This window comes from Ipomoea nil, unplaced genomic scaffold (genome assembly GCF_001879475.1).
Source record: "Ipomoea nil cultivar Tokyo-kokei standard unplaced genomic scaffold, Asagao_1.1 scaffold0804, whole genome shotgun sequence".
NCBI lineage: Eukaryota > Viridiplantae > Streptophyta > Magnoliopsida > Solanales > Convolvulaceae > Ipomoea > Ipomoea nil.
The window spans coordinates 582550-593303 of NW_017617232.1; the positions used below are offsets into that span (position 1 = coordinate 582550).

At 41.9% G+C, this 10754-nt stretch overlaps 1 protein-coding gene across 1 annotated transcript; it reads left to right on the forward strand.

Moving 5' to 3' along the window:
* Window positions 1–7221: 7221 nt before the first annotated feature.
* LOC109177249 lies at window positions 7222–9534 on the forward strand. Its single transcript, XM_019326565.1, has 2 exons — window positions 7222–8790; window positions 9013–9534. Exons 1-2 carry the CDS (start codon window positions 7222–7224, stop codon window positions 9532–9534), a joined length of 2091 nt encoding a protein of 696 aa, XP_019182110.1.
* Window positions 9535–10754: the final 1220 nt, after the last annotated feature.

Below are 10754 nucleotides of genomic sequence, written 5' to 3' on the forward strand. Positions count from 1 at the left end.
AGAATTAGATTAATGGTATAATTATAATTCTATATTAGACGTTAATATTAGAATTAGACTAACGGTAAATTAACGGTATTTAACGGAAAAGTTAAATGGATAATCATATAATTAAGGATAAATTAGAAATTTTTTTAAAAAAATTAAAACCTGAACAATTTGAACCATTCATTTGATTTAATAATTTGGCGGTCATTTTTTCTACCCAATGTTAATAATTAAATAAATTCGTTGGTCAAATCCGCTAATATAATCCGCTAACTGCTGATGGTCAAACAAGGACATTGCAAGGTATTTCTCACTTCAATTTGTTGTGTGATTTGAATACCCTCTTTGTCACAAAATCTCTCAAGGTAGTTAATATGGTTGGCATTATTAATTATATATTTTTTTAATTTTTTCATGGTATTAATAAAATACTTGGTAAATAAATATATAGCATTATTTTGTATTATAACTTTGATATTTAATTAGAAAAATAGTGCACAAAAAAGATAATAGACAATGTAGTGAATATAATCAATTGATGAATTTGAGTAAAAATTTTTACATTTGAGAAAAATAAAGACGATATAACTAATGAAAATATTTCTCTTAATTAATTTATTGATAATGAATAATTTTTTTTCACTGAATTAAGACATTGTAAGGACAATGTAGCGAATATAATCAATTAATAAATTTGAATATAAAGAATTTTTATATTGTAGAAAAATAAAGACAATATAACTAATAAAATTATTTCTCTTATTTAATTTATTGATAATGAATAAATTTTTTTTTTAATAAAGGCATTGTGGACACATAATTCTGAATTAAAAAAATGCATATCTATAATTTTTTGTTGTAGCTACTAAATTATTATTTATATAATTTAATAAGAGTAAAATAGAGTACTAATTATGCCAACTTTGATTGGGATGAGGTTCGAACCTAAGACCTTTTTTTTTTTTTTATTGAAATCAATGAGTAAGTTAACGGTGAACTAACGACAATTCTTAAAATTTTAACGGAATTAGTAACGGTGTGTGGGTATTTTAGGAAATTTTAGTGCAAAATTTAAATCTTATCAATCTTTTAATCAATCTGAGCCATTCATTTGATTAAAATCTGTGACCGCCATTTTTTCTACCCATTATAGGCCTAACTCTCTTGGGCTCTTATTAGTATAGTAGATATTATCAAATGAAGCTGCAGTTATATCAAAATGATAGTGTAGTTGTGGTGAAATGAAACTGCAGTGTATATAAAATGAAACTGAATAACATTTCACATATTTAAGTGTATATTGTGAAGCTGTAATTATATCAAAATGATCATGTAGTTGTGTCTTAATAAAACTATAGTGTATATAAAATTAAATTAAATAAAATTTTCACATATTTGAGTCTATAAATATCGAATGAAACTGTAGTTATATCGAAATGAAACTGTAGTTGTGTTAAACTGAAACTGCATTGTATACAAAACGAAACTGAATAACATGGTTACTTTTTGCGGAAGGGTGATGTAAGCATTGAAAATTTAAATAGTATTGTTGCACCGTGGTGGATAATTGATTGTTAAATTAATTACTTTAATTAAGCTAATTAGACTGGTATTTATTTAATCGGGTTAATTAAAATGGCCCATTAAATATTTATTTGATTTAATTGCTTAATTAAATGTAATTGGATGTTGGAGTGTTCGGCCCGAAACGATGAAATATTTAATTTAGTTGGACCGGGCTGCTTGGAGTAATTGGGTTGCTAATTAGCGGGTTTGACTTGGTCTTGGCCCATCAAAATTATATGTGGATTATATAATTTTGAGAAATTTGAATATTTGATATTATTTGGAAATTTAATGAAATCATGAACCTGTACGCAATGGTGTCCCGATACATTCCTTAATTTAATTAAAGAAATTAAATTAAATAAAGAATTAAGAGTTGGTTGGAGATTTTCTCTCACCCTCACCACTATAAATAGTGGTTTCATTTTCAAAGAAGGGGCTCTGAAAATCTGCATATCGAAGCTCTGCCGAAATCTCGCCAGGATATCGTCTGGAACACGCCCGCAGTTATATATATACTGCGTATATTGCGCTGAGGAATACGCCACTTGAACACCGGAAGCCCTTCTTTGAAGATCAAGCTGCATGTTAGCCCTTCATTGAAGAACAAGCTACATAACTCCGGAGGCCCTTCAGCAAGGAACTACTTCCAGTTCGGCCATACTCCCGAACTCGGCATACTTCCCATACTTCCAGTTCAGCATACTCTGAACTCAACACACTTTCAACAAGGAATTCGGCATACTTCCAGTTCGGCCATACTCCCGAACTCGGCATACTTCAAGTTCAGCATACTCTGAACTCGACACACTTCCAATTTGGCATATTCCAAATTTGGCACACTTCTAATAGGCATACTTGTAGTAGAGAATCAGAGGACTTCTCCTATACAGAGATTGTACCCCTCCCGTTTGATATATACTTGATACTACTTGTAACCGATACTTTGAATTTTGAATATATACAATTCAAGTTTTTCGCGTTTACATATTTTGGCACGCCCAGTGGGACAGCTCTGCCTCTCATCTCTCTACTACTATATCTCTACCTGCTCATCAAATGGCATCGAACAATCTCATGTTCAGGAGGACCTATGCCCAAGCTACCAAGTCCAAGTCTACGCCTGTAGCTAGCTCTGGCACTACCCCAAAAACGCATGGTCCGCTGACAAGGAACCGCGCAAAGGATTTGGGGGTCCAAGTGCCTGAACCTTAGTCCATGGCACGACGGGTGGTTCGAAGGCTTGACAAGGCCCCTGCTGCCTCAAAGGCAATTGCTTTTGCTGGAAGTCCACCCTCTCCCAAGGGAGCTACCGATGGTGGTAGTCCAACTTCTATGCAAGGGAACGCTAGTAGTGGGAGCACTTCCCCCGTAACTCCGCCTCATCCATTATGGAAGGCTGCACCTGAGTGGTCGCATATCTACAACGTCATGCCGGCCATGGCGACAAACACAAAGTCTGTGGAGGAGCAATTAGCTAGAATTGCTAGGTCTCTGGAAGGAATGGCTGTCGCTCTCCAAAATCAAGAGAAACGGCTTAACACCCTCGATAATAGGGTAGGAAGCATCATGGAGGAGCAAGGAAGCCGTGCTCCAGGAAAGCAACCTGAAGGGCAAGAAGAGGTTGGTCAGCAATCACCACAACCTCATGTTAGCCATGTGGTAGGAGAAGCTGCTTCCCATTTACCTGCAACTGAGAAAACCATTCCAGTTACCGAAGGCATGATACCGGTGGATCAGTTGAAGGACTACATAATGGGGGCCATCAAAGGCAGGTTGGATGAAGGACAACCTTCATATTCCTATACTAAGCCCTACACACAAAGAATTGAGGAATTGAAAATGCCCTACGGCTATCAACCTCCTAAGTTCCAGCAATTCGATGGCAAAGGAAATCCCCGACAGCACATTGCCCACTTTGTGGAAACATGCAATGATGCAGGGACTTATGGCGATCTGTTGGTAAAGCAGTTTGTCCGTTCATTAAAGGGAACTGCGTTTGATTGGTATACTGACCTTGCGCCCGGCTGCATTGATAGCTGGCATGATATGGAACGTGAGTTCTTAACTCGTTTCTATAGCACAAGGAGAACGGTCAGCTTCTTGGAACTCACCACTACTCGCCAATGGAAGGGTGAACGCGCTGGTACCTACATCGAAAGGTGGAGGGAACTATGCCTGAATTGCAAAGAAAGAATATCCCAAAGTTCTGCAATTGAGATGTGCATCCAAGGAATGCACTTCGAACTCTCCTATATCCTACAAGGGATTAAGCCAAAGTCCTTTGAGGAGTTATCCAGTCGTGATCACGACATGGAATTGAGCATCGAAGCCAGCGGAGGGCTCAACATATTGAACTTGCCTAGCTCCTCCAATGCACCTGGAAAACAAGAAGTTAAAAAGTGGAACAAACCTTTTCCAAAGCAGGAGAAGAAAGAAGTGATAAATGTGAAGGCTACTCCCATGACAGTCTTCACTAAGGCAACTGAAAGGCCTAGGTCAAGATCATTTTCTGGCCCGTCAAGGGGTGGTAGAAGGCCGACAATTGAAGAAAGGCAGGAGAAGACTTATCCTTTCATGGATTCCGATGTATCTCCCATGTTTGATGAGCTACTCAAACTTAGGCTCATTGAGTTGCCTGAAATGAAACGTCCTGATGAAGCTACAAGGGTGGATGACCCATATTACTGCAAGTACCACCGTCTTCTCGGTCACCCAATTGAGAAATGCTTTATCTTCAAAGATAAAGTAATGGCACTGGCCAGAGATGGAAAAATCGAGCTTGCCGATGCCAAAGCGAGCTCAAATCAAATCTCGATTACACCCGGACGGTTCGCTCCGCTGTGTACTGAAAAGGAAGATGGGAAACAACGGAAGCGTCCACTCCCCTTCATTGTTAAGCACGCTGTCGGTCAAAGTTCAGAACCGCAGCGGGATGATAACGCATCCGAAGGTAAATGGGTGATTGTCGCTCATAGAAAGAAGAAATTCGGGCCTGTGAAGCATCAAAAACACATAGTGAAAAGTTGGGTCGAGAAAACCTCAAAAAGTACTCATGCCCGCAAATCAAAGACGAAGGGGCATGTCAAGCAACCACGAGCACCAGTTTCTTTGGCTCAATATATGCCAAAAGGATTTGATCTTCAAGGGGCAGGCACTTCTAGCTCCTGCCTAAATACAAATGACAAGCCAGAAGATGGAGGTGAATGTTCATCTCCTAAACACACCGAGGATGAGGAAATGTTAATGCATAAGGCTACTTCCTACTCCACAGAAATTACCTTCAAGGATGAAGACTTGTTACTTGGAGGCACGCCACACAATCGCCCATTATTTGTTGAAGGCTACACCCGCGGGCAAAAACTCAAAAGAATTATGGTTGATCAAGGCTTAGCTGTCAACATCCTATCCCTCCGAGCTGTGAAGGACCTTGGTATACCTACAGATGAGCTTGCCCAAAGTCGTCTAATGATACAAGGCTTCAACCAGGGAGGGCAAAGAGCAATCGGCATCATCAGACTTGACTTAAGAATTGGAAACCTAAGTTCAGGTGTCCTGTGCCATGTCATAGATGCAAGGACATCTTATAACTTGTTACTTGGAAGGCCATGGATACATGAAAATGGGGTGGTACCCTCGTCTTGGCATCAGTGCCTCATGTTTGAAAAGAACGGCGTAGTTGAAAAGGTTGTCGCCGATGAAAGGCCTTTCACAGAGGCTGAGTCTTATTTTGCAGACGCAAAGTTCTACATTAAAAGGAAAGTTATTGTTGAAGATATTGAGGATAGCCATGACGATCCACCTTCCCAATCAAAGTCAAAGGGAAAACAAGTTGTAGGGGGAGATCAGCATAACACGAAACTCATCTTCCCGCTTGCAAGGATTGATACACTCAAAGCAAATGCAGCAAAATTATCTGAAGATAAAGGTGGTGATAAAGTGGGCCAAACATTCCCCGCCAAGCGTACTGAGGGTTTCGACCCTAACGCTTATAAGCTTCTAGCCAAGGCTGGCTATAACCCCAACGAGCCACAGAAATTGGGAAAGCTTATCCCAGAAGCCGGTGGTAAGGGCAAAGCAAATCACCAAGAACCTCAAACGCGCAAAGGGTTGGGCTATGTTCCCCCTAAACCAGTGCGAATTCTTATAAACAGGGCTGCAAGTAATTGTATCTCCGCAGAGGGAAGCGAGTATGACCCAAACCTCACTCCTACCAATGATAATGGGCAAGACAAAAAGAAGTCAGTCTTCGACCGAATCGGTAAGGCGGACTCTCGACGCTCAGTCTTTGATAGACTGGGGTCAAGTCCTAAAGCCCTAAAGAGAAAGTCAATGCATGATCGACTTGGAGCTGTTCAAGTTATTAAAGACAGTGCCAATGTTCCTGCTGAAGTGGAACCTCCAAAAAGGCTCAGAAGCATGATTCCTTCTCGTATGAGACGAGAAACATATATTCATGTTACATGCGGTGAAGTATTGAAAGTCCAACCGAAGACCATTGTACACACTCGAGTACATAAAGAGGAAAATGAGGAAAGCGTAGGCTCAAGTGATGACGTACCACCAACCACTCAGGGAGAGGTGGCATCGTCGTTCCATATCACTTTGTGTGATGAGACCCCGATTGAGGGGAAAGATGCAGAAGATGCACCCCATGAGTTAGAAGAAGGGGTACGAGCCGCGTTGGACGAATTAAAAGAAGTTGATCTGGGAACGCCTGAAAATCCTCGTCTTATCTTCATTAGCGCACTCATTTCTGATGAAGATGAAGAAATCTATGTCACATTGCTGAAAGAATATATTGATGTCTTTGCATGGACATACAAGGAGATGCCAGGGTTAGACCCAAAGGTAGCTGTGCACCGCTTAGCAGTGAAGAAGGGGTGTCGCCCGGTTAAGCAAGCTCAACGACGCTTCCGCCCCGAGCTCATTCCCTCGATTGAAACAGAAGTTAATAAGCTTATTGAGGCTGGCTTCATTCGTGAAGTTAAATATCCAACCTGGATATCCAGTATTGTGCCTGTGCGCAAGAAGAACGGCCAGATCCGCGTCTGCGTAGATTTTCGGGACCTCAATGTGGCATGCCCGAAAGATGACTTCCCGCTTCCTATCACGGAGTTAATGATAGATGCCGTGACTGGGCATGAGATCCTGTCATTCATGGATGGCTCCTCCGGTTACAATCAAATCCGCATGGCGCCGGAAGATGAAGACCTAACTGCATTCCGAACGCCAAAAGGCATCTACTGCTATAAAGTAATGCCCTTTGGTTTGAAAAATGCAGGTGCTACATACCAAAGGGCTATGCAGACAATATTTGATGATATGCTCCATAAAATGGTCGAATGCTATGTAGACGACCTGGTTGTGAAGTCGAAATTGCGCACAATTCACTTGGTGCATTTAAGGCAAGTCTTCGACCGCCTACGAAAGTTTCAACTGAAAATGAACCCCCTGAAATGTGCTTTTGGGGTTGCTGCTGGAAAGTTCCTCGGGTTTACTGTTCGACACAGGGGCATCGAGATCGAGCAAGCAAAAATCGATGCCATAATGAAGATGCCTGAGCCGAGAAACCTTCATGAGCTTAAAAGCTTACAAGGGAAGTTGGCTTACATCCGAAGGTTCATATCAAACCTAGCGGGAAAATGTCAACCTTTTAGTCGATTGATGAAAAAGGGCATCCCATTCATATGGGATGAGGCATGCAAGAACGCATTTGAGAGTATCAAGTCATACTTGATGAAGCCGCCTGTGTTAACTGCTCCTGTTCACGGTTGCCCGCTGATCCTTTATATCTCCGCCCAGGATTGTTCTGTAGGCGCCTTGCTTGCTCAGGAAAACGACAAGGGGAAGGAGAATGCTCTCTACTATCTTAGTAGAATGATGACCCTGAACGAGTTAAAGTACTCCCCAATTGAAAAGCTATGTTTGGCACTTGTGTTCGCCATAAAAAAACTTAAGCACTACTTCGAGGCTCATACAATCCGGCTTGTTTCCAAAGAGAACCCAGTGAAGTATGCTATGGCGAAGGTCGTGCTCTCCGACCGCCTCGCAAGGTGGTACTTATTGTTTCAACAGTTTGAAATTGTATATGTGCCGCAAAAGTCTGTTAAGGGGCAAGCCTTGGCCGATTTCCTAGCAGACCACCCGATACCTGCTGAATGGGAGTTGTCTGACGATTTGCCTGATGAAGATGTGCTTGTCATTGAAGTCCTACCCCCATGGAAAATGTATTTTGATGGAGCTTCGCATAGAGAAGGGGCAGGTGCTGGAGTTGTCTTCGTCACTCCAGAAGGCGAGGTGTTGCCATATTCATTCACCTTGACCGAGCAATGTTCAAACAACGTCGCTGAGTATCAAGCATTGATACTTGGGCTCGAAATAGCGGCTGACATGAAGCAACTAAGAATTAACATTTATGGAGATTCAAAGTTGATCATAAACCAAGTGTTGGGTCTATATGAAGTGAAAAAGGCGGAGTTAGTCCCATATAACAACTATGCAAAGATACTCATGCAATGGTTAGGGGACGTCACAATTGAACATGTACCGAGGAAAGAAAACAAGCAAGCTGACGCCTTAGCCGCATTGGCTTCAACTATTGCTCATCCTGCAGCCCGAATACAAGTATGTCAAAGGTGGGTGGTTCCACCAATCTTTAATGAAGACGGCTCAGTTGATGAAACTGTTGAACTCCCTACTGCCTCAGTGTATGATATAGGCAAAGACGACTGGAGGCAACCGCTAATTGACTACCTCACTGATGGAAAGTTACCTGAAGATCCCCGTAAAAGGGTGGATATAAAGCGTCGAACTCCTCGCTTCATCTACTATAAAGAAACATTGTATCGTCGTTCCTTTGATGGAATATTTCTCCGATGTCTAGGGGAAGAGGAAGCTTTACAAGCTATGCAAGAAGCTCATTCTGGGGTTTGCGGTGCACATCAATCCGGTCCCAAGTTGCATTTCCACATTAAGCGAATGGGATATTATTGGCCTACAATGGTAAAGGATTGCATAGACTATGCTCGAAGGTGCCAAGCTTGTCAATATCATGCAAACTTTATCCATCAACCACCAGAACCTCTGCACCCAACAGTTGCATCTTGGCCATTTGATGCTTGGGGACTTGATGTGGTTGGCCCAATTACGCCTAAGTCATCTGCAGGGCATGCCTACATACTAGCTGCCACCGATTACTTTTCAAAGTGGGCGGAAGCCGTGGCATTGAAGGAGGTGAAGAAAGAAAATGTTGCAGACTTTCTCCGTGTCCACATCGTCTATCGATTTGGTATCCCGCGATATATCTTAACAGATAACGGGAAGCCCTTTGACAACAAGTTGATGGACAAGATCTGCAAGCTTTTTGACTTTAAGCAGCGAAACTCATCAGCTTACTATGCAGCTGCAAATGGGCTTGCTGAAGCTTTTAACAAAACCCTATGCAATTTGTTGAAGAAAGTGGTCTCAAAATCGAAAAGGGACTGGCATGACAGAATGGAAGAAGCTTTGTGGGCGTATAGAACCACATATCGCACACCTACTCAAAGCACTCCATATTCTTTGGTGTATGGTGTGGAAGCGGTCTTGCCTCTAGAGCGCCAAATACCTTCCTTAAGGTTGGCTATACAGGAGGGTCTTACTGATGAAGAGAATGCCAAGTTACGCTTGGCTGAGTTAGAAGCCTTGGATGAAAAACGTCTGCAAGCGCAACAAAGCTTGGAGTGCTATCAAGCTCGTATGTCTAGAGCTTTTAACAAAAGGGTAAGGACCCATTCCTTTCAAATTGGGGACAAAGTCCTAGCTGTTCGCAGGCCCATCATCGTCACGAGAAAAACCGGTCACAAGTTCACTTCAAGGTGGGATGGTCCCTACGTGATTTTAGAAGTTTACACCGGTGGGGCTTACAAGCTGATTAGTGAAGATGGTTTGAAGATCGGTCCAATTAATGGAAGGTTCCTAAAGCTTTACCACCCTTAAACTTGGGGTGTCAACACAAGTCATGAAGATCTGATGAATGACTCATCCACCAAAAATGCAGCACGTGGTTAAACTGCTAATGCATCTCGCTTTGTCTATGGGTGGGCCCAAATCATAGACGCTCCTGGCCCGCATGAGTCTAAACTGTGAACGGCTCTACTTTGTAAAAAAAAAAAAAAAAAAAATCATTTGAACTACGTTTGACTTGATCTCCGTGATAGGAGTACGTAGGCAGCTTAGAATCAAATTATCTAAGTTCAGTCATAACAAAATCAAATCCAATTCATGTTGCAAGAGTGGGTTATATAGACAATCCTTCAACGGGTGAAAGAAAAGTTGTTTGAATTATCGCTAAAAGACCGGCACATAAATGAGGAGCATTCAATTATCAAAAGTTAGAAATGAAATAACAAAAGTTCTTGCAATCAAAAGAGAAACTAAATGACAAAGAGTATCAGTCAATAAAAAAGCCTAAAGCTAAGCATATCGTCTTTGCACGCTTCTAAGCATCTCTTTGCCTCCTTTAAGCTCGTTTCATCTTCTGGCGTCAGTACAGTCAGGTCCTTAATGCGGGTGACCTCTGCCCCAGCCTCCGAAACGGCAGTCTTAGCATTGCCCAGGTCATCTGTAATTTTGGCAATCGCAGTGTCGCATTCCTCTGCCTTGGCACGAACTAACTTCAGTTCTTTCTCCAATTCCTCTTCCCGATCTTTTGTGGCCTTAAGCATCTTATGTTGGCCCAATAGATCTTTCTTGAGTTTCCTAAACTCGTCTTGTGCATTCTTAAGCGCATCCTTCGCCAGGGATAAAGACTGAGACTCGCTCGATGTTTTGTCAGAAATTGTGGACCTTAAGTTATCAAAGGCTTGAGCTTTCGTGAAAATGTCTGCAACCCGTGTTTCCAAGGGAGAGATATCAATGTCTAACTTCCGCAGATTTGCAAAAGCGTTCAAAAAGTTCTCTTGCAAAGATGAAATGTGTTCTACCGAGGTGTCGTCCAACTTTTTGCGAAGCTTGTTCCAGACATTTATGACAACCACCTTAAATTCTTCCAGTACGAGGTCTTTTCCATCAAAGACAGAGACCTCAGGTCCATCTTGCTGACCTACGCGTGGCTCGTCGAGGGAATTCCCCGACTGGTGCGTGTTTGATGCTGAAGCATTGTTTGAATGTCCACTTTCTCCAGTATTACTGGCTGCCACCCTTTTATTTGATGACTC